At 43.1% G+C, this 24,366-nt stretch overlaps 1 protein-coding gene across 3 annotated transcripts in view; it reads right to left on the bottom strand.

Annotated features, from left to right (window-relative positions):
* Positions 1-6,979: 6,979 nt before the first annotated feature.
* map3k12 (mitogen-activated protein kinase kinase kinase 12) overlaps positions 6,980-24,366 on the bottom strand; it is a 71,004-nt gene continuing 53,617 nt past the window's right edge. For 2 of the 3 annotated variants that reach the window (XM_052564595.1, XM_052564596.1), the window contains exons 11-14: positions 14,873-15,533; positions 12,964-13,031; positions 12,173-12,458; positions 6,980-11,902 (exon numbers count right to left, since the gene is read on the bottom strand). In XM_052564595.1, coding sequence (XP_052420555.1) covers positions 11,786-11,902; positions 12,173-12,458; positions 12,964-13,031; positions 14,873-15,533 — 1,132 coding nt within the window. In that variant the 3' untranslated portion in view covers positions 6,980-11,785. The remainder of the gene's footprint in view (positions 11,903-12,172; positions 12,459-12,963; positions 13,032-14,872; positions 15,534-24,366) is intronic. The other variant, XM_052564597.1, reaches the window with a different exon arrangement.

The following is a 24,366-nucleotide window of genomic DNA, read 5'->3' as shown; positions in this document are numbered from 1 at the left end:
TCAGCCATTTTCTGCATGTTATGCATTGGTAAATGATGCTGCTTACTCTTTTCTTCTCTCCTACTTTCCAAAGGCCGGCTGAACGCCCACTCTGTAACGTGACGGCCTTGATGATGAATTTGCTCGTGGTGGTGTCTGATAAGCAAAGTGGCGATGTGATGCTGGCCAGGAATAATCAGGGGAGTCTTTTCACTCTGATCGACACTTGAATGATGAAGACCACCTGTGTGTCGATGAATGGGTCCAGATTTCTCAGAGGGCTTGTTTTTGGCATCCTTTCATGTTTTTGAATGCACTTTATTTGTTGGCTGTAGACTTTCTGTTGAACTGCTTGGATGATCACAGCTGCCGCTTTTGTCTGATTCCTGCACTGTGAATTCAGCTTTGCAGTAATGACAGCCCTTGCATGCTCGGTTCTCTCTGTGAACTGTCTTGAAACGACAGGCTATGTGAACGAGGTGTGTGACTGCACGAGTTAATGACCTCCAAGTAGAGAACTTTGCAAAGCTTTGTGAATCCAGTTGCTGGTTTGAGGCTGTAGTGCTTAAGGCAGACACCAGAGGGCGGATGTCTGGGTCTGAGCTCGGGTCAATAAGGTCATAAGTGTTCTCAGAAATGCTAGGCTCTGGCTTGGAGAGACATCTGGGGCCACTCAACCAGTTGGTGTGCTTCAGTTGGCCAGCAGGGACAGAACGTGGTGCGTGATCTGCAGGGTTCAGGTCTGTTGGCACGTAACGTCACTGGTCTGGTCGGCAGGATCTTCGGATGCGTAGCACTCGGTTGCTGAAATAGACATAAAAGCGCCTGGTCTCATTGCAAATATAGCCCAGGACAACTTTACTGTCTGAGTAGTAGGTTACGTCATCAATCTGTAGGTCTAATTCTGCCAAGACCAGGTCTGCTAACTTGACAGCAAGCACTGCTGCACAGAGTTCAAGTCTCGGCACTGTGTGTTCAGCGCAGGGGGCCAGCTTTGCTTTGCCCATTACAAATCGATCTGGTTGTTGCCATTACGGTCTGCCACTTTCAGGTAGCACACAGCACCGATAGCTTTGACTGACGCATCACAGAACACACACAGTTCTCTTCTCACTGCTGCTGATGGTGAGGCTTCTGTGTAGCGTCTAGGGATGGAAAGCTCAGCAAGCTCCGACAGAGAGGCTCTCCATGATGTCCAGGCATCTTCCATGGCAGGAGGTAAGGGCGCATCCCAGTCACCTTTCTCTTCTGTGAGCTCTCGCAGGATAGCCTTGCCTTGGACTATGATGGTGCAACAAATCCAAGTGGGTTGTAGAGGCTATTAATTGATTACTCCCCGACTATGGATAGCGTTATAGGACAATTAGAACATCGCGATCTTAAAGTGGCCATGACCTAAATAGGAACGCATAAGAATCTGACTAAACGTAAAGCATGTTATCTTCTGAAAACACTAAACTCAATGTTTATTTAAATGTTATTATTAAGAAAAGAACATACAAGCCCCAAATTCATCATAAACAACAAAGATTTAGAGTTCTTTACACACTTTCTGTACACAGTTTATTCCATGTTGTTGTTTTTATTATTTTATTATACAAGGGAACTTGCAAAGTCTTGATTTACAACTTATGTGTAAAATAGAAAAATAAAATAAAATAAAAATAACATCTCCGACTGTTTTGTCTTTGTATCCTATAAGAATAGGCTTATGTCATGCAATAACGATTTTAATAGCCTACAGGTACTGGTCATATAATTAGAATATCATCATAAAGTTGATTTATTTCACTAATTCCATTCAAAAAGTGAAACTTGTATATTATATTCATTCATTACACACAGACTGATATATTTATTTATATTTATTTATTTTAATTTTGATGATTATAACTGACAACTAAGAAAAATCCCAAATTCAGTATCTCAGAAAATTTGAATATAACTTAAAACCAATACAAAGAAAGGATTTTTTAGAAATCTTGGCCAACTGAAAAGTATGAAAATGAAAAGTAAGAGCATGTACATCACTCAGTGCTTAGCTGTGGCTCCACCTGTGGCACACCTGTCTGTCCTTCATTATACTGTCTTTATAAGCCCCAGTCTGTTTGTTTGTTTTTGTCAGGTCTACTTGTGTACCTATGTGTGTTGCTCAATCTCCTGTTGTGATGGTTCCCAGTGTTTCCTGATTAAAGAATGCTAAACTTTCCTTCGTGCCTCCTATGTTCTTCCTGAACAGTGTAACATTAAATTTAAATTAAATATTTATGCATTTAGCAGACGCTTTTATCCAAAGCAACTTACAGTGCATTCAGGCTATCAGTTTTTACCTATCATGTGTTCCCATGATACAATGCTCTACTAATTGAGCTACAGGAACACTGTAACATAACAGAAGACTCAACTAAAGGCTGTAACCTCTGTGTTTTCCCTCGATTTTTGTAAAGTGTTTTTTGTTTCTGTTGTTCCCCATATGGATCCCCTTGTTCATCCCGAATTCCTCTGCTTCCTGCTGGAGTAAGGAGATAGGTCTCTCGAGGGGCCTTACAAGACTGTTCTGGCTGTTAGTTAGCTTCACCAGCTACACGGACCATCATCCGAAGATGGTCCTCTGCCACCTTCATGTAATGGACTCTGGCAAGAAACGGATCACCATCCACCACCTGCACCATTGAGGATCTCACCAGTTCTGCTTCTGACCCAGAGCCCGTACCACCATCTCCCCATGATGCAGAGCATCAGCCTGAGCCTATTTCACCGTGATCGACGATCCAGCGCTAAGCCGAGCGACTGAGCAGAGGATCGCCTCGAATGTGGAGCCCAACCCATCAGACCAGGCGTGAGAGCTGGTGACAGTACCTGCCACGAGGGAGCAAGCCATGGATGTTGAGTGCTATACACTTTGAGGCTTCTGAATAGTTGTAAATACTCATTTATCTTTTGTTAATAACATTTATTTTATTAAACTTGTCTTCCTTTTGTTGATAAAACAGTAAAAGGCTTAACAACTTAATGTTATCTCACCATCTTTCAGATTAATCTGTTGACCAACTCAGTTTACATAAATTTTAAACTGTCAAACGATTCCCTTTTAGGTGTGTTCTCATACTGCCAAGGTAAAAGTCCTTGACTAGTGCCCCAAACTAAAGAAGTGGAGAAGTGGTCTTCTGATGTTCTCATAACTGCACCTTAAGTGACAGGTGTTCCAAAAAATTACAGATGAAGTGAGTACCAATTACTAAATAAGGTATGGCTGTTTTTTTTTCACTGGACCTTCTTCACAAGAAACTGTTTCAGTGGTGTGTCAGCAATCATGGAGTTCCTTGCCAGTGTCCTCACCATACACTAAAAAGGAATATGGAGAGATACTGTCAGACTCGTTTTCCTTAAAGGGGGGGTGAAATGCTCGTTTTCACTCAATATCATGTTAATCTTGAGTACATATAGAGTAGTACTGCATACTTCATAACTCCAAAAAGTCTTTAGTTTTATTATATTCATAAGAGAAAGATAGTCTGTACCGATTTTTCCCGGAAAAACACGAGCCACTGGAGGCGTGACGTGTGGGCGGAGCTAAAGAATCACGAGCACGAGTAGGCTTTTGCATTGAGAGCATTTGGAAGCTGTGTCTCATTATCGTGAGGACAAAACCAACCAAAACAAACCATTGCTAACAGACAGATTCAGCGTATATTTATGATCCAGAATCAGATCCAGAGGCTGAAATTTAACAAGAGCAGCATCAGCAACAACGTCTCTATGTGGTATGTACTGAAACTGTATATATTTGCTTAGCGGTTTTGGAAAATGACTAAGTTCCACTTTATGTCGTCTTTTTTTTTTTTTTAAGCTGTACATGTGGAAAGTGCTGTTTGATGACAATATCACGTTGTTTACTTGATGTGCTTAACGTTACGCGCCGATAGCTAAGTTAACAACACAGAGATATTTGAAGCAGTTTTACTCACCGCCTGCGGTTCCAACACACAATCCTGACCCTTTTTCGTTGGGATTGCATCATCCTTAAGAAATAAACGATACGCAAATCCGGCGTCAAACTGGGCCTTGTTTGTAAAACAAGCATCTTCGAAATGCAGGGAACAAACACAAACACTTGCACAACTCCGTTGATGCTCTGTAAAAATAAACTCCATCCACTGGTCCCTTAATGCTGTTTCTCTTTTGGTAATCTGTGCAGGGTTGTCTTGCCCTGGCAACCAAAAATACACTTCTTTTGTGACATTTGGCGACGCTCTCGCTCTGATCAGTGAAGTCTGTTGTGCTCTCAGTGCTCTGCTATACGGGAGCGCGCTCTTCCGGCAGAAGTGCCTCAGGACACATATAAGGAAATTCCTCTCCATCTAACGTCACACAGAGCCATACTCGAAAAAAACTTTCCGAAACTTGTGACAAACCAGAAGGAGCATTTTTGGAACAGAAATACTCCTTCAAACGTACAACTTAATTTTTGAAACTTTGTCCATGTTTAGCATGGGAATCCAACTCTTTAACAGTGTAAAAAACTCAGTATGCATGAAATAGCATTTCACCCCCCCCTTTAACATCCTCATGGTGTTATTCAGAATGGAATCTGCTGTTGCAGGATGGTTATTATACACTCACTGGTCACTTTATTAGATACACCTTGCTAGTACCTGGTTTGGACACCCTTTTGCCTTCAGAACTGCCTTAATTTTTTGTGACATACACAGAAACAATAAGGTGTTGGAAACATTCCTCAGAGATTTTGTTCTATATTGACATGATAGCATCACGCAGTTGCAGTGGATTTGTCGGCTGCACATCCAGGGCATGAAGCTCCTGTTCCACCACATCCCAAAGCTGCTCTATTGGATTGAGATCTGGTGACTGTGTATCTGAGTAAAGTGAACTCCTTGTCATGTTCAAGAAACCAGTCTGAGATGATCTGAGCTTTGTGACATGGTGCATTATCCTGCTGGAAGTAGCCATCAGAAGATGGGTACACTGTAGTCATAAAGGGATGGACATGGTCAGCAACAATGCTAAGGTAGGCTGTTGTGTTCAAACAATGCTCAATTGGTACTAAGGGACCCAAAGTGTGCCAAGAAAATATCCCTCACACCAATACACCACCAGCCTGAACCGTTGAAACAAAGCAGGATGTATCCATGCTTTCATGTTCATGTTCATGTTCATGTTCGATACTCATTTGCTTTAGGGTTCAACATGTTGTGCATTCAGAGATGGTATTCTGCATACCTTGGTTGTAACAAGTGGTTATTTGAGTTACAGTTGCCTTTCTATAATCTCTAACTAGTCTGCAAATTTTATTCTGATTTCTGACACCAACAAGGCATTTTTATCCACACAACTACTCACTGGATATTTTTGGGATAATTCTCTGTAAATCCTAGAGACGGTTGTGTGTGAATATCCCAGTAGATCAGCAGTTTTTGAAATACTCAGACCAGCCCTACTGACACCAACAACTAGTCCATGTTCAAAGTCACTTAAATCCCCTTTCCTCCCCATTCTGATGCAAAGTTTGAACTTCAGCGAATCATCTTCAGCAGATCTAGATGCCTAAATGCATTGAGTTGCTGCCATGTGATTGGCTGGTTAGCTATTTGTTTTACCAAGCAATTGAACAGGTGTACTTAATAAATTACCATTGAGTATACAGGTGCTGGTCATATGATTAGAATATCATCAAAAAGTTGATTTCATTAATTTCATTCAAAAAGTGAAACTTGTATATTATATTTATTCATTACACAGAATGATATATTTCAAATGTTTATTTCTTTTAATTTTGATGATTATAACTGATAACTAAGGAAAATCCCAAATTCAGTATCCCTGTAAATTAGAATATTACTTAAATCTTAATCTCCATACGTCTGCATCTATATAAAGTTGGTCAGCAGCAGGAACCATGAAGTGCTCTAAAACTTCCTGGTATACAGCTGCAGTGACCTTGGACCAACACCAGCAGATGACATGGCACCCCAAACCATACGTCTGTGTGTAGTGGTTTTTGAAGCACTGACTCCAGCTGCAGCCCACTTTTTGAATGGGTTTTATTTCACAATTTTCTCCAGGGTGCAGTTATCCCTATTGCTTGTACACTTTTTTCTTAATTCGCTGATTAGAGTGTGGCACCAGGTGTCTTCAATATTGAACCTTTTCACAATATTCAAATTTTCTGAGATACTGAATTTGGGATTTTCCTTCGTTGTCAGTTATAAACATCAAAATTAAAAGAAATAAACATTTGAAATATATCATTCTGTGTGTAATAAATTAAGATGAAATATAAGTTTAAGTTTTTGAATGGGATTAGTGAAATTAATCAACCTTTTGATCATATTCTAATTATATGACCAGCACCTGTATATACCATGTTTGAGGGTGCACGTTTTTTTTTTTTTTTTTGTCCTGGGAGGTTGTTAAGGATTTCTGTCAACTAAATGAGGTTTTTGTTTAAATTGGATCAAATTTTTTTTTGTTTGTTTTGAGGGTTGAAATAAAAGTGTTGTGGCTACAAATCAAAGATTTTCATCAGCCAACAAATGTTTCTAGAAAAAAAAAAAAAAACACACCTGGAAGTTGTTCCCACAACATCAGTTATTCACAAAGCCAGTGTCTTTATCTACATGGACATCCTCTTTTAAACACATACTTTCATTTTCCCTCCTTCTCAATGTAATACACCCCTTTTTGATTACATTATATAAAAAATGCATGCATTAACCATTTAGAAGCAATTTTAGAAATCTATGTATATATATATATATATTGCAAGCTGCATCTTTAAATTTTTTTTTATTATTTTGTGTTGCATGGCCCCTTTCTACACCCCTGACTACAGTGCAATAATTGTTCTTCTGCCTTCCACGCTTCTTTCACATAATTCACATATTATATAAATTAATCCAGTAGCTAAGGAGAAAAAATCCAGGCCAATGTCTGAGGCAGTCAGTTCTTTTAAATGCAACCTGAAAATTATTTTCCAAACTTGTGAAGGTAGGAGCTTTATTTATTTTACTAGTCATGAATGGCAGGTTTTACATGCTAAACTGTCTTATAACTGTCATATTGCAAAATCAATCAATAGCTACTAATCTGAGAAGATTTTCGTCATTAAAGGCATTCAGGGTTTAAATGTGCACTTCTGTGTTAATGCATCTCTTGTAGTTGTTTATATTAGGGGGCTTCATGTCTGGCATTACCTACATTTATATGGAGGGCAACAGTTTGTTTTTTTTCTCCTCACAAGACAATACAAACAACTGTTTGATTCTTATTCTTGTTCATAGAACCAGATTAGCACTAAATTCCACATAATACTGAAAAGCAATATATTCACATCTCTTTTTATAGTTTAGCTATAATTTAATAATTATTTTTGTTTTTATTTTTACAAGTTCACAAACATAAAATATTTCATCAATTAGTTTGCTGTAGGATGATGGATTATGGTGTTTACACAACTTAATAATGTGACTAAAGTACATCTCGATTACTTCATGCCTGTTTTTTCCAAATGTACCATGAATGTATTTTTTAAATAGCAATTTCTTATTCATTGTTCAATTACTGTTGTCTATGTAAATGTAACCCGTCGGTTACGTATTGTAACCCTTGATCCCAGAAGGGAATAACGGATATGTCACATCGGAGGACCGACGAATTGGAATCTCGCTTAGAGAGACGAATCTACTTTGAGTGTAAATTAAATGAGCCAATGCACATTGGTGTGTGATTATTGCATCCAGCTCACAGTGGCATTATAAGTAAGAAGCTGGTGCAGCACATATTAAGGTTTCCACTAATGAGCCAAGCTGATGAACCTTTCTCTTCACTAAGGATCTCTCCTGGACCGACAACACTGCAGGACTGGCCAAGAAATCACTACAGCGTCTCAACTTAATCCACAATCTGAGACGAGCCACAGCCCAGCCCCCCATCATGTACACCTTTTAAAGAGGCACCATCGAGAGCATTCTGATGAGCTGCATCACTGTGTGACCAGCAGACTGAAGGACAGCTTCATCCAGCTTCACCCCCCCACTTCCGTCTTATGCCCCAGGCACCACAGAGCTATGGTCCCTCCCAACCCTCAGATGCTTCTGACTCCAGAGGAGGAGGTGGCGGGTGAGTTGCGACATGCTATGCTACAGCAGCATAGACCACCTTGTTGGTTGATTTATGCAATGGTCGCAGTGCTGTCCGTGCAAACTAGTACATGCTTGCCTCATAAGTTCCCTTTGAGATGGATCAAGGCAAGGCGCACTCCCAGCAACTTGAGGCAATTGATGTGCCAGTGCAGTTGGGGGCCCATCCAAACCCCTGACACTGCAAGCCCATCGAACCTTGCCTCCTAGCTGGTGATAGAGGCATCCGTGTGTACCACAGCATGCCTGGAGACCTGTTCCAGGGGCACTCCTGCCCAGAGAAATGCAGGGTCTGACCACAGGGTAAAGGTAAGTGCTACGTAGCCACGCCTACCTGCAGCTGCCATATGCCCCAGGAGACTCTGAAACTGTTTCAGTTGGACCACCATCCTGCTCTTGAACCTATTCAAGCAGTTCAACAGCGAACTGAGGATGTTCCTGTGTAAGGCATTCTGTCTGTTTGACCAAGTCCAACTACATATTGAGAAAAGAGATCCTCTGCATCGGGGAGAGTTTGCTCTTTTCCCAGCTTACCCAAAGGTCCAACTGGCAGAGGTGTGAAAAGACAAGTCCCTGTGTTCTCAAAACTGATCCTGAGCTCGAATGAGCCAGTTGAGCTAGAATGAGCCTAGTTGAGAATGGGAATGCCCTGTTCTCACAAGGGCTGACTCAACAACTTTTTACTGAAGACACGGGGTGACAGGGACAGCCCAAAGGGCAGGAACTTGTACTGATATACCTGTCCTTCGAATGCAAAACAAAGGAATGGCCTGTGGAGCAGAAGATTCAATGCATGGAAGTACGTGTCATTCAGGTCAATTGCTACAAACCAATCATGGGGACAGATGCACCTGAAGATGCGCTTCTGCCTGAGCATCTATGATGTAAGCTTGTGTAGGGCCCAGTTCAAGACGTGCTGATCCAAGATTGGTCTCAACCCACCACCTTTCTTGGGCACAATAAAGTAAGGCCTGTAAATCCCCATCGGATGAATGGACCGGCTCTATCACATCCTTTGCTAGTAGGACTGCGATCTCTGCACACAAGACAGAGGCTTCTGCTGCCTTCACTGAAGTGAAGTGGATGCCCCTGAACTTGGGAGGGTGCCGGGCAAACTGAATTGCATAACTTAGTCTGATGGTCTGATGGAGCCAACGAGATGGACTGGGAAGCCTCTCCTCGGAGGTTGGTTCCTGGGAGGGGAATTACTCACTGCCACCATAAGACCAGTCCAGCCAGTGCCAAGTACTGCCTAGATTTAGGCAGGGTCACGGGTACCCCACCCCTTTGCAGGAAACAGAACCTGGTCCACAACTCCGAGACAGTCATTTAAACGCAATGGGAGCTGACTCATCCACCAACGCTACCTCAGCATGCTTAATGACCAAACAAGAGAAGCAGCGATCATGACCACCACCCGGCACCAGGTAAATGACCGAGTCCAGAAATGCACAAATGGAAGAGCCTCTTTGAAAAGACCCATCTTTAAAAACACGTTCCACCGGTGAATGCTCTTTCTAGAACTCTTCTTTTACTGTGCTAAAGCGCACAGGGAAAATGGCAGTCTGTAACACAAACAGGGGGTAGTGCAGCCTGATTTGTGCAACCCACTCAACACAAAAAGAATCAATGTCGCTGAAGTGCTGTACCTCCAGGACGAGAGCGTCCTAAGAGCGTGCTGTACTCATCTGTAGTATCACCAACGAAGCAGGAAGTCCACTTGGCTCCGAAGCAAAAAGCTGAATATGCGCTGCACCGGCTGCCTACTTATACTCACGCTGTGATCAATGGCAGCTGGATGCAATAATCCAATGCCAATGTGCATTGGCTCATTTAGTTTACACTCAAAGTCTCAACGTGATGTTGAGAGTGACCGACTGAAAGGGAAACAATTTTAAAACCTTTGATTTTGTTTTTGTCAGAATAAAGCTGCCAGTATTTCTGCATTTTGACCAAGTTCAGTTGTCCAAGAAAAACATGACTTTTATGGTTCAGAGCTGCGTTTCCCAAAACCATTATAAGCTAAGTTCATCATAGAGACCATTGGTGGCAATGGTTCTACGACCTACTTAAGATTATGATGCTTTTGGGAAACACATCCCAGAAGATTTTTAACATCATCATCAGAAGAAAAAAAATGTGGTTCAGGTTATCATCTTCAAAAAAGTTTTAAATGGTTTTCTTAACATACATAACCTTGAAACTGGAGATTTGCATCTATTTAACCATCATTATCATAAATACATTTTCAGTGCAAGATGAGAAAGTGAACATGTCCATGTATATAAACATCCTACTGTAAAGTGCCTACAAGCAACACAACATTATTACACATTCAAGGTAAAAAAAAGTTGCAAACATATCTTTAGATGTATAAAAACAATTGATTTAAAAATTAAAATACATAAAAATGTATATCATGCATTTGTTCTTCGGGACTTTACCCTTCTCAGACCTACAGCTGGCAAGCTAAAATTCATATACAATAAATTGTTATTTATTCGTTTTACTTTATTTTTACAGTGAAGAAAATAAAAGTGCTCTCTTCAGATTAGGTTTAAATGTACATATTGCATGTCCCTATGGAAGAAAAAGTACTGAAAGATAATCTGAGAGGTAAGAGGAGAGCAGACAGTTGGAATAGTTATTTCCATATCATAAATCATGTACTGTACATTTATATGTGCCGTTCAGTCTGTGTGTTGTGTATACTTGCATCCAAGAGTTTTACAGTCCTGCACTAGCAAAGCCAACCTGACTATATATTTATATATATCTGTACATTTACACACCTGCTGATCTCCAAACTGATCTGAGCTGCCATAGTAGGGTGGCACAAGCACAGGAGAATAGTAAAAACTGGACCGTTTTTATTATGTTTTTGTTATGGTAGCAAATAGTTTACTTTTTTTCTTGGATTTAGTTTACTAAATATATATTTACAGAAACTCAGGGCATTATAGTCATAATAGAATCACATTTGTATATGCACCTTGTAAATGCTTTGGAAAGGAAGCATCTGTACATAGTAATGAAGTCAGTCCCAAAGTGAGAGCAACAAACTTAATTTACGTCACGTCTGAACAGATTACTGGGGCGCAGTTACAAAACTACTTTATCCAGGCTGGAGGACAGAGATTCCTGTGATCAGGAGTTTCATCCAGCACTACAGATTCGATCTAGACTCTTTGAATTTACATCGACAACTAACCACAAGCCTTGGACACATGAATGGACTCGATTCTGGCCCACCAGTAAGTCTGTCTGCAATTCAACAGCACAAACCTATTGTTACCATCATTGCTGCTTATTGGGAATGCCCTGAAGTTTTTAATTGCATTGATCTGTTCACGTAGTTCCTGTAATCCTCATCTCTAGCAGTAGCTTTCCGCTAAACTTGTCTTGCTATATTTTCCGTGGCTACATCCTGGTCATGAGGCAGTTTACGATCCCAAAGTTGTTATGACCAGTGTCTGAATATTTGTTCTTAAGGTGGCTAGTCGTTTTGTGTAGTGCACCGTTGCGTTTCTCAGAGGATGTGTGCGCATACGTGTTCCACGAAAATCTGTGTTCGTTTTGCTTTGGTGCAACTAAAAGTGAAAGTGTGTGCTGGTGTGTGTGTGTGTGTGTGTGTGTGTGTGTGCATTTCAGTTTTGAGGACCCTGGCCCCAGCCTCCTGCGCTCGGGGGACGACTCGGCTCTCCGCTCCCTGATTGGTCGAGTTCAGCACTGTCACAGTCTGAGTCCTCACACAATGCGCGAGTCTGGGAACAGGACAAAGAGTGTGATCAAACTCTTTGACATGTTATATATATGAAGCTCTTAAGATTGCCTAAACGAACACAGTCATTAACAGTTACTTCAAATAGAAGGCAGGCTTCTAGAGTCTGGTCCTGGAGGTACGACCTACACAGAGTCTGTCTGCAAATTGCTTGTTCAGGTGTGTTTGCTCCAGTTAATTTCTGCAGGACAGTGGACCTCCAGAGCCAGGTATGAAAAACCTTGCAACATTTGTTTTGAATATGTACTGGTACCTCCAGGATATTTTGTTCCAGGTCAAAGTTGGCCCTCTCCTGTTCCAAGGCAGCGGCCTCTCTTTCAGACAGGGTAGGGTCTGTTATATCAACAGGGATCTCAGACCCCTGGGAGATGAGGTCATCGCTGCGATCATCCAGTCGCTCGTCAGTGTTGGTGCTGACCACGTCCGGCGTGCCGCTGTGAGAGTGGTCAGTGGTGTGGCCCTCCTCTCCCTCGGAAACGGACAGGTTCTCTGAGCTGAAAGTGGATACTGATTGGCACTTGGTTATACTGGTCGGCCTTCTGCAAAATTAACATTACAGAACATACAAACCATGAAACTAAGGAATATTAAAATCAAAATTGTCAAAAACATTAGAAAGTAATGGTTGTGTAAGGTAACCACATGGGTGGTAAGTATTGGCAGTAGAATCAGGTTTAGTACCAAGTTATTACCCATAACTAGGTTTCTTACCCACTGGCAATCACTATAATAAATACTTAGTATGTGTATGTGGAACCAGACTGTAAAATAAAGTGGCTCCTGTGTCTTCATGGGAGAGTAAAGTGTCCATTGAATGTGCAAGTAGTAGGTCGTCCAGGTACGTTTTGCTTCCCGGTATACTGTCCTAGAGGAACTGGGTTGGGAGACACTGATCTAACAAGATTCCATAACTGAGCACCTTAGCATGTGTGCTATGACCAGGCATACAATGCTCACCCAGTGGGTGAAAACAGGGCCTTATTTTATTATGGGTTCTATAAAAAAATGAGGCAACTCATAACTACCTTTAACTACCATTCTTACCGTCTCCTTGGTAAGTCCACCTCACTGTCCACCTCGCCCTCTTCTTCTTCGGAGGAAACGCCACGTCGCTAGTGGAATTCAACACAATTCATTCAGACATGCTCAGTGGTTAAGGCCCAAAACAGCACTGAAAAAACAACAAACTTATTGCTATCTTTTGCATTTAGATTTTTGCTGTTTTTTTTCTTTGTTTTTGCAACAAACCTGCAGTGTGATAAATGTATTACTCCTAAATAAATGTCCCAAATGCATTCTATAATGGGCTCTCCTTTAAAACTACTAAATGTTTGATCATGTGATGTGCTTCATGTGGTAACATAAACTGACTGGTTTGACTCAACTAAAATAAACCTGAATATCAACTGAATCAACGGTTTACAGTAGGTCTGCTCATTTTTAGATCGGTCTAACATTAGACTGGTCTAATTAACCTTGCATATCATATTCTTAAAAATAGGGTTGCCAAGTCTGCAGATTTATAAATTGATTTTCAACTGTTGCCACAGGGTTAATGGTTTGACATATTGCATATATTCTGTTTTACTGAAATGCTTGTACTAAAATATTTTATACTCTTATCAGTTACAAAACTGGGGTAGATGTTAAGTTTTGTAAGGGAGGACCTCTGGTAAAGAGCCTTTGAGCTGTGTTTATGAACACTATAATATAGCAGTGGCGTTCCTTCCATATAAGCTGTGAATGCTCCACATACCTAGGCTGACCAAATGTGCCATTTTCCCAGGAAATGTCCTGACCAGGATTTCTATATTGCCTAAAATATCCAGGCTTTGGCTTTGGTTTCCTGTTTTCATACTTAATGAAAGTAATGATCGTTTGACCAATAACATGCAGGCATTGTACGCAATCGACCAATCGTGGTGCGTGAGAAGGTGGGATTTGCAGAGAACGGTCAAAGCGATGCAAATACATGTGCATATTAGTGTTAGATTTGAAGCAGCACTGAGCATACAGAACAGTGTATGACATCAAAGTACCGTGAGAGCGATTCAAAAGTACAAGCGGTCGTCTGTTCTCTAGAGCTCTCTCTGTAATGCAACGATTGGTCTGAGCATTGCAAACAAAGCCAAAACAATGGATATTTTTGCCAATATAGAAATCCTGGCCAGGACGTGTCCAGGAAAATGGCATCTGTCCTGGCCTCTGCTCTGTTGCTGTGCCTCGTCAGGATTGTAGTGCTTTCTCAGTGTTTTGCTTGCCTGCGGCTGAGATCGTTCACTTGTTCACAGTGTTCAGTGAATGGCTCGTAGTGCACAATGTAAGTAATAGGGACCGATTCAGACTGTGTAAATAAGCTTTTGATTGGTGCATATGAGGTCTGGTTTCACGTTGTTTCATGTGAACTGCAGAAGTGCACACAGACTGATCCAGCCTTACCTAAAGGTCAAGAGATGGGATCACAAGGAGCACATCATATGTGCGAGTCAGCATTTATTAAAAACTTTTACAACTACAGAGTAACTAAGAGTTTCATATTGAATTAAGGGGGTAATCTATTAGATTGTAGCTGTCAAATGTGGCTTTACTGGGCTCAACGTCTCTGGTCTGAGCAGATATAAACAAAACGCTATTGGCTATTTTACAAAGGGGGCGTGGCTGCTAGATATGTCCCACTCTCTCTTCCTGTTTCAGTCGAAATTATGTCACCATATAGAATAATGCTGTCTGTTTCAAGGCACTTCAGGGGACCTTTAAATTAAAGGAGGTCATATTAATTGAGAAGTGATAGAAAACAAAAAAAAATTGAAAAACTTAAAAGCAATGGTGACCAGTCATGAGATCTAAGCAATGCACCTTCTCTTGCCGAATCAAGTCACCTTTATTTTAATAAGACTATAATCAGTTGGTTCCCAGAATGAAAATGAAAACTGGGGAATAGAGAGAAGCATACCTGTTTGCGTGTGATAGCAGCTCGATACAGTATGGCTGATGGAGTCAGATGACTGCCGCTTGATCCTCTGGGTAATCGCACCGTCCCGGTTCCCTCTTCTCTCTCCTCTCCTACATGAGTTCTGCCCACCGCTCCACTTCGGCCACAGCAGGGTGAATCTGGGCTGCTGGAGAACGGCAGTGAAGCGGCGTCCTCACTTGCTGTGTCACTTCTGGGCGGAGTCTCGTCCAGGCCGGCCCCCGCTTCAGCTCCAGCACTGGTCTCTCCGCCGAGGGTTTCGGTCGGGGCAGCTCCAATGACTCCGTCTTCAGCACGGCGGGTGGAGCTGAGCAGATCTGGGCTCGACGAGGAAAGCTTCAGTGGGGGTGGCTCCAGCTGGCCCTCCCTCATCACAGCCCCTGAAGCCGTCTCAGTGAGGGGCGGTGCGGGTGTCGGTGTGTTGGGCAGCGGGGGCTCTCTTTCTCGGCTAGCAGGGGCAGAAGGGTGCTTGGGCCCTGACAGATCCCCACTGCTTCCTTTGCCGCTCCTCCGGTGACGAGTTTTTACCCTGCGGGCGCGGCTAGGTGAGGTAGGTCCTCGGTTTGCACATGGAGGGACGGTCACCTGCAGCACACCAGTGTCCATCTTGGGGAGAATGATCTCTGATCTCAGGAGGTCAGGTCTAGATATGGCAGTTAAAAAAGAAAGCCATTGGTTAAACAACATACCTTACATTACATATTACGGTGCCCAGTGAAACAGCATAATGAGTTAAACTAATCAGAATCATTTTGTTGTATTATATAATGTTATTATGTATTATTACTGTATTATATATAAAAACATAACTCTATAAATTGTTTTTAGCAGGAAAACAAAAACTAGAGGTATTTCGTATTGCTTGGCAGGAAAGTAACCTATCCTACAGAAAAGCATTAAAAACTGCTAGATCCAATTACTTTTCTTCTCTTTTAGAAGAAAACAAACATAACCCCAGGTATTTATTCAATACAGTGGCTAAATTAACGAAAAATAAAGCCTCAACAATTGTTGACATTTCCCAACACCACAGCAGTAATTACTTTATGAACTACTTTACTTCTAAAATCGATACTATCAGAGATAAAATTGCAACCATTCAGCCGTCAGCTACAGTATCGCATCAGACAGTGCACTATAGACCCACTGAGGAACAGTTCCACTCATTCATTACTATAGGAGATGAAGAATTGTATAAACTTGTTAAATCATCTAAACCAACAACATGTTAGATCCCTATACCATCTTAGCTCCTAAAAGAGGTTCTTCCAGACGTCATAAATCCTCTTCTGACTATTATTAATTCCTCATTGTCATTAGGATATGTCCCCAAAACCTTCCAACTGGCTGTTATTAAGCCTCTCATAAAAAAAAAACACAACTTGACCCCAAAGAACTAGTTAAATATAGACCAATCTTGAATCTCCCTTTTCTGTCCAAGATACTAGAAAAGGTGGTATCCTCACAATTATATTCCTTCTTAGAGAAAAATGGTATATGTGAGGATTTCCAGTCAGGATTTAGAGCGTATCATAGTACTGAGACTGCTCTCCTTAGAGTTACAAATGATCTGCTCTTATCATCTGATCGTGGGTGTATCTCTATTAGTTTTATTGGATCTTAGTGCTGCGTTTGACACAATTGACCACAACATTCTTTTGCATTGACTTGAACACTTTGTTGGCATTATGGAAGTGAATTAGCATGGTTTAAATCGTACTTATATGACCGCCATCAGTTCGTAGCAGTGAATGAAGAAGTATCATATCGATCAGAAGTGTAGTGTGGAGTACCTCAAGGCTCAGTACTAGGGCCGCTACTCTTCACGCTTTATATGTTACCCTTGGGAGATATCATCAGGAAACATGGTGTTAGCTTTCACTGTTATGCTGATGATACTCAGCTCTATATTTCTTCGCGGCCCGGTGAAACACACCAGTTTGAAAAAGTCTTCGTCATCAGTTAGGAACCTAGGTGTGCTATTTGATCTCAATCTTTCCTTAGAACGCCACATTTCTAGCATTTGTAAAACTGCATTTTTCCATCTCAAAAATATATCTAAATTACGGCCTATGCTCTCAATGTCAAATGCAGAAATGTTAATCCATGCATTTATGACCTCAAGGTTAGATTATTGTAATGCTTTATTGGGTGGTTGTTCTACACGCTTCGTAAACATACTACAGCTAGTCCAAAATGGTTTAGCACCTCAGTATTTGAATGAGCTCCTTTTACATTATACTGTCACGGTAGGAAATCCAGTGTTTCCTCTGTGTCATGTTTTGTTATTGTTTTTGTACTTACGTTGTCTCCATGTGCTCGTTTAGTTGATTGTCATCACCTGGGTGTTGATTGTCTCGCTCCAGCTGATCGTCATCATACCTCTGCTACTTATACTCACCTCGCTCTCTCTCTGTTGTCAGATCCTCTCTTATGTCTCCATGCACTAGCTGGATTACCGTCCTCCGTGTTTGTGTGCTGGTTTGGATTCGTGTTGTCGTCCGCGTGTCAGTGTTCCGGTCTGTTCCTGGTTCCAACCATTGACCACCTTCACCTGCACCGCTGACTTCACAATCCCGCTCTTCTCACGCCACCGTAGACCTTCCTTGCCATTGCCAACACTCTGGACACTCTTTATCAATAAACTACATCTGATTGCCTGCAATTGCTTCCTCCTCTTTTATCTGTCGTTACAGTAGGATCTGACCATCATGGAAGCAGCAGGCGATCGCTCCCCATCTCATCTCGAAGAATTTCTGCAACGAGCTGTGGGTCGTATGGATCGCCAAGACAAGGCGATAGATGAGATGGGTCGAGCCTTCCAAGCAATGGTGACGAAGGTGTCCGAGCTCGTTCTCCAGACGCAACAACAACAACAATCGTCACCCGCTGCGCCTCCCACGCCACCCACACCGCCGATCGTCTCCGGGGGGATTTCCCAGCCCGAACCACGCCTCCCCATCCCGGAGAAATATGCGGGTGAGCCAGAGTTCTGTCGATCATTTCTGTCTCATTGTTCTCTGCACTTCGCCCTGCAGCCCCGCACGTTCTACACCGAGGAAATGAAGGTGGCATTCGTCTTATCTCTACTTACGGGAAGGGCTGCCCTCTGGGGGACGGCGGTGTGGGAGAACCAAGACAGCTGCTGTGCCTCGTTCCACGCACTTTCGGAAGAGATGAGACGGGTCTTCGACCGATCCGCCGCCGGGAGGGAAGCGGCTTGGCTTCTCACGGACCTACGTCAGGGGGAAAGGTCCGTTTCCGATTATTCGATTGAGTTCCGCACCCTGGCGGCGGAGTGTAAGTGGAACGAGGAGGCGCAGTGGGATCACTTCCTGCATGGGTTGGCTGACCGCATCCAACAGGAGATCCGCGCCGTCGAGCTCCCCACTTCTCTCAACAGTCTGATTGACCTAACCATCAGAGTGGAGAATCGACTCGATCAAGCCACCAGACGGAGGGGGAGAGCAGTTCTCGCGAACAGACCGGAGGCTCAGTATCAGTGCTCAGATGTTGCGGTCAGCCCACCGGGAGATCCTGAACCCATGCAGGTGGGGCGAGCTCGGCTCTCCCGGGAGGAGAGGATCAGGCGGAGATCCCTGGGACTATGTTTATACTGCGGCAGTCAAGAACATCACATCCAGCGTTGTCCGGTAAAAGACCAAGCCCGATAGTAAGACGGAGGCTACTATCGGGTGGGATCTCTGCCAGAAAGACCTCATCTACATCGACACTCCTTCCGGTGAGTCTACGGTGGTCCACCCACGCACTCGAGCATCACGCCTTGTTGGATTCTGGGGCAGAGGGTAATTTCATGGACTTCCAGTTCGCTAGTAAGCTTAACATTCCTCTCACCTCCCTCAAACACCCCATTGCACCCTTTGCTCTCAATGGACACAGACTACCAGTCATCACTCAGACCACCTTACCTGTTTCCCTCACCACATCTGGCAATCATACTGAGGAGATATCATTTTACATTACGGACTCACCTCAATCCCCCATCGTTCTCGGTCACACCTGGCTTCAGAAACACAACCCCAGCATCAATTGGCGCCTTGGATCTGTGGTTAGCTGGAGCGAGGAATGTCATTTGTCTTGTCTTTTGTCTGCTGGTGTTAATGTTTCTGAGTCTGTGTTTCAGGGGGAAGCAGTGGATTTGGCTAGCGTGCCCGCGGAGTACCACGACCTGAAGGAGGTGTTCAGTAAGTCTCGTGCTGATTCTCTTCCTCCTCATCGTCCCTATGACTGTGCGATAGAGTTATTGCCAGGTACTTCTCCGCCTAAGGGCAAGTTATATTCTTTGTCTGTTCCAGAGACGGCGGCCATGGAGAAATATATATCCAGTTCTTTAGCAACGGGGTTTATCCGCCCTTCCTCTTCTCCAGCGGGGGCGGGGTTCTTTTTTGTGGGAAAGAAGGACGGATCCTTGCGACCTTGCATTGACTACCGAGGGCTGAACAACATAACGGTAAAGAATACCTATCCTTTGCCGCTTATGTCTTCAGCTTTTGAGAGGTTGCAGGGAGCGTCCATTTTCACTAAATTGGACTTACGTAATGCTTATCATTTGGTCCGCATCAGGGAGGGGGATGAGTGGAAGACTGCCTTTAACACCCCTAGAGGCCATTTTGAGTACTGCGTTATGCCGTTCGGGCTAACCAACTCGCCGGCAGTCTTTCAAGCACTCGTTAATGACGTGTTGCGAGACATGGTCGATCTGTTCATATATGTTTACCTGGATGACATATTGATTTTTTCTTCGTCTCTCCAGGAACACGTGCAACACGTACGACGAGTGCTTCTGCGGTTGCTAGAGAATGGATTGTTTGTCAAGGCGGAGAAATGCGTTTTTCATGCACAGTCTGTTTCTTTTCTAGGACACATCATTTCGACTGAGGGTGTTCGCATGGATCCTGAGAAGGTTAAGGCTGTGGTAAATTGGCCATCCCCAGAGTCTCGCAAGGCCCTGCAGAGATTTCTGGGGTTCGCCAATTTTTACCGGCGTTTCATTCGCAATTTCAGCCAACTAGCCGCTCCTCTGACCGCCTTGACCTCCCCTAGTTTGACGTTCAGGTGGTCAGACGCAGCTGAGGCTGCGTTTGCCAAACTGAAAAGCTGCTTTGTTTCAGCTCCCATTCTCGTCACCCCTGATCGCTCACGTCAATTCATAGTTGAGGTCGACGCGTCAGAGGTGGGGGTAGGAGCAGTGTTATCCCAACGCGCATCCTCAGACGGAAAGGTGCATCCGTGCGCGTATTATTCTCACCGTTTATCTCCTGCAGAAGTTAATTATGACATTGGCAATCGAGAGTTGTTGGCAGTCAAACTTGCACTGGAAGAATGGCGTCACTGGCTTGAGGGGTCGGGTGTACCTTTCATTGTATGGACGGACCATAAGAATCTCGAATACATTAGAACCGCCAAAAGACTTAACTCCAGGCAGGCTCGGTGGGCATTGTTTTTCGGTCGTTTCGATTTTACACTTTCTTACCGGCCGGGTTCCAAAAACATCAAACCCGATGCTTTATCCCGTCTTTTTGAGCGTTCCGATCGTACTGCTACTCCCGAGCCCATTTTACCGGGGACCATCATTATCTCCGCGCTCAGGTGGGAGGTCGAATCGAAGGTGTTGACCGCCTTAGAAGGGGTAACGCCCCCGGCTCGTTGCCCACCGAACCGATTGTTTGTGCCGGTGAGGTTACGGTCAGACGTTCTCCAGTGGGGTCATTGTTCCAGTGTTGCTTGTCACCCAGGGGTTAGTAGAACTAGATTTCTGGTCAAGCAACGATTTTGGTGGCCTGGTATGGCTCGTGACGTCCACGATTTCGTCTTGGCTTGTTCAGTTTGCGCTATTGGTAAGACTTCCAATCGACCTCCAGATGGGTTACTCTTACCGCTGTCTGTCCCTTCAAGACCCTGGTCCCACATTTCGCTAGATTTTATCACCGCCCTCCCGCCCTCTAAAGGCAATACGGTGATTTTAACCGTAGTGGACCGGTTCTCGAAGGCGACTCATTTTATTCCCTTGCCCAAATTACCTTCAGCCAAGGAAACAGCGGTAGCTGTCATTGACCACGTCTTCCGCATACATGGCCTCCCGACAGACGTGGTTTCTGACAGGGGTCCCCAATTTGTGTCCAAATTTTGGCGAGAATTTTGTAAATTGTTAGGAGCGACTGTTAGTCTTTCTTCCGGGTTCCATCCCCAGAGCAATGGTCAAACCGAACGAGCCAATCAGGATGTCGAGAGGGTTTTGCGATGTTTGGTTTCCAATAATCCTTCGTCCTGGTGTCAGCAACTCTCAGTTGTGGAGTACGCACACAATTCTTTGCCAGTGTCATCTACGGGCATGTCTCCATTTAAGTGTAGTTTAGGGTACCAACCACCTAATTTTGTCAGTACGGAATCCGAGGTTTCGGTCCCCTCCGCACACGCATTAGTCCAGAGGTGTCACCGCACCTGGACCAGAGCTCGCAGAGCTCTGCTCCAGGCTAGGTCGCGCACCAAGGCTAAGGCCGATCGCCACCGGTCGAAGCCTCCCCGTTACGTCGTCGGTCAAAGAGTGTGGCTTTCTACCCAGAATATTCCTATGCGGTCCGTTTCTAACAAACTTGCTCCCAAATTTATTGGCCCGTTTTCTATTACCAAGATTATTAATCCGGTAACCGTGCGTCTTAGCCTTCCTCCGGCGTACAGGAGGATTCATCCCGTGTTCCACGTCTCCAAAATTAAATCGGTGATTTCTTCCCGTCTTAATCCGCCTGCTCCGGTTCCCCCCCCGCCTCGTCTCGTTAATGGGGAAACCACCTATTTGGTTAATCGTATTCTGGACTCTAGACGGAGGGGACGCGGTTTTCAGTACTTGGTGGATTGGGAAGGTTACGGTCCGGAGGAGAGGAGCTGGGTTCCTGCTCGGGACATATTGGATCACCACCTTATAGATGATTACAATCTACAGGTAAAGCAGGCTGGGAACGTCAGGTGACGTCCTAGGGGAGAGGGTACTGTCACGGTAGGAAATCCAGTGTTTCCTCTGTGTCATGTTTTGTTATTGTTTTTGTACTTACGTTGTCTCCATGTGCTCGTTTAGTTGATTGTCATCACCTGGGTGTTGATTGTCTCGCTCCAGCTGATCGTCATCATACCTCTGCTACTTATACTCACCTCGCTCTCTCTCTGTTGTCAGATCCTCTCTTATGTCTCCATGCACTAGCTGGATTACCGTCCTCCGTGTTTGTGTGCTGGTTTGGATTCGTGTTGTCGTCCGCGTGTCAGTGTTCCGGTCTGTTCCTGGTTCCAACCATTGACCACCTTCACCTGCACCGCTGACTTCACAATCCCGCTCTTCTCACGCCACCGTAGACCTTCCTTGCCATTGCCAACACTCTGGACACTCTTTATCAATAAACTACATCTGATTGCCTGCAATTGCTTCCTCCTCTTTTATCTGTCGTTACATATACTCCTCTACGTCCGCTATGTTCTCAAAACTCAGGCAATTTGATAATACCTAGAATATCAAAATCAACTGCGGGCGGCAGATCCTTTTCCTAATTGGTGCCTAAACTCTGGAATAACCTACCTAACATTTGGGAGGCAGACACACTCTTGCAGTTTAAATCTAGATTAAAGACCCATCTCTTTAACCTGGCATACACATAACATACTAATATGCTTTTAATATCCAAATCCGTTAAGGGATTTTTAGGCTGCATTAATTAGGTAAACCGGAACCGTGAACCCTTCCCATAACACCTTATGTACTTGCTCATTAGAAGAATGGCATCTACGCTAATATTAGTCTGTTTCTCTCTTATTCCGAGGTCACCGTAGCCACCAGATCCAGTCTGTGTCCAGATCAGAGGGTCACTGCAGTCGCCCGGATCCAGTACGTATCCAGACCAGATGGTGGATCAGCACCTAGAAAGGACCTCTACAGCCCTGAAAGACAGCAGAGACCAGGACAACTAGAGCCCCAGATACATATCCCCTGTAAAGACCTTGTCTCAGAGGAGCACCAGGACAAGACCACAGGAAACAGATGATTCTTCTGCACAATCTGACTTTGCTGCAGCCTGGAATTGAACTACTGGTTTCGTCTGGTCAGAGGAGAACTGACCCCCAACTGAGCCTGGTTTCTCCCAAGGTTTTTTTCTCCATTCTGTCACCGATGGAGTTTCGGTTCCTTGCCGCTGTCGCCTCTGGCTTGCTTAGTTGGGGTCACTTCATTTACAGCGATATCGTTGACTTGATTGCAAATAAATGCACAGACACTATTTAAACTGAACAAAGAGGACATCACTGAATTCAATGATGAACTGCTTTTAACTATCATTTTGCATTATTGACACACTGTTCTCACAATGAATGTTGTTAAGTTGCTTTGACGCAATGTATTTTGTTTAAAGCGCTATATAAATAAAGGTGACTTGACTTGACTACCATAATAATAAAAATTATGATAATGTATTAAAAAACTTTGCTTTCTCTTTACTTGATCTCTCTGACTAGTTTGTACTAATCTGAACAATGCCTAAAATTCTGCATTACAAGCACTTCCTGCGTTTATTTGCCTCTTTATGATGAATCAGTAATTGTATTTCTTAATTTTAAGACACTTTGGATAAAAGCGTCTGCTAAATGGACAAATATGAATGTAAATGTATTTATTCTTGGCGTACTAGATCTGCTACTGTAGGTGGCCAACCAAAATGCCTAATGCGTTAACTGCAAGTCAGTCACATGCTAAAGTCATTCATGAAACTAAAGCCAGATAGTGCGAAGGGACAGTTTGTAAACTGACTGGAACTATATTTTGTTTTATAAACAGAGATCAAATAACGAAATAAAACAAAAATAACTTTATAATATAACATTATAGCATCCTTAAAAGTAATTAGAAAATTAATCTAAAATGTATTTTTAGAAAGTTAATTTCAAAATTTGAGATATGAATTTTGTCATAAAGGCTGCAGCCTAATGCATCCAAAAATAATAATAATTTACACAAAAGCTCTTACTGCATGTTATGGTTATTAAACAGACATTATGAAAAAAAACATTAAAACTATACATTTTCCTTATATTGTATCAAGGGGCTTTCATTTTGATCTACAGGCTAATGAAAGTTTTTGAATGAAAAATCCTGACCTTGGCCATTGGTCCACTGTACAAGCATACATATCAATTTGTACAAGGCTGCATGTTCATGAGACTTTATTCAAATTGCAGTTTACTTTGACTCACACCAAAAAAAAAAATGTTAATTTCTTTTTAAAATGCGACATGAAAAGCTAGAAATCATACAAAAAGTAGGATATTTACTTGGAATCTTTAGATTACATTTAAATATGTGTGCATTATGCCATAAAACATAAAATGATTAATAATGTGGCTTGTTGTTGCGTGTTAGGCTAGGCTTAGTTCTAACATATTTTGACATTATAGTTACATTAATGTCACAAAATATGGAA

Source organism: Carassius gibelio, chromosome B9, assembly GCF_023724105.1.
Source record: "Carassius gibelio isolate Cgi1373 ecotype wild population from Czech Republic chromosome B9, carGib1.2-hapl.c, whole genome shotgun sequence".
Taxonomy (NCBI): Eukaryota; Metazoa; Chordata; class Actinopteri; order Cypriniformes; family Cyprinidae; genus Carassius; species Carassius gibelio.
The sequence above is the reverse complement of the archived record's forward strand: the minus strand, read 5'-3'. Positions and strand labels throughout refer to the sequence as shown.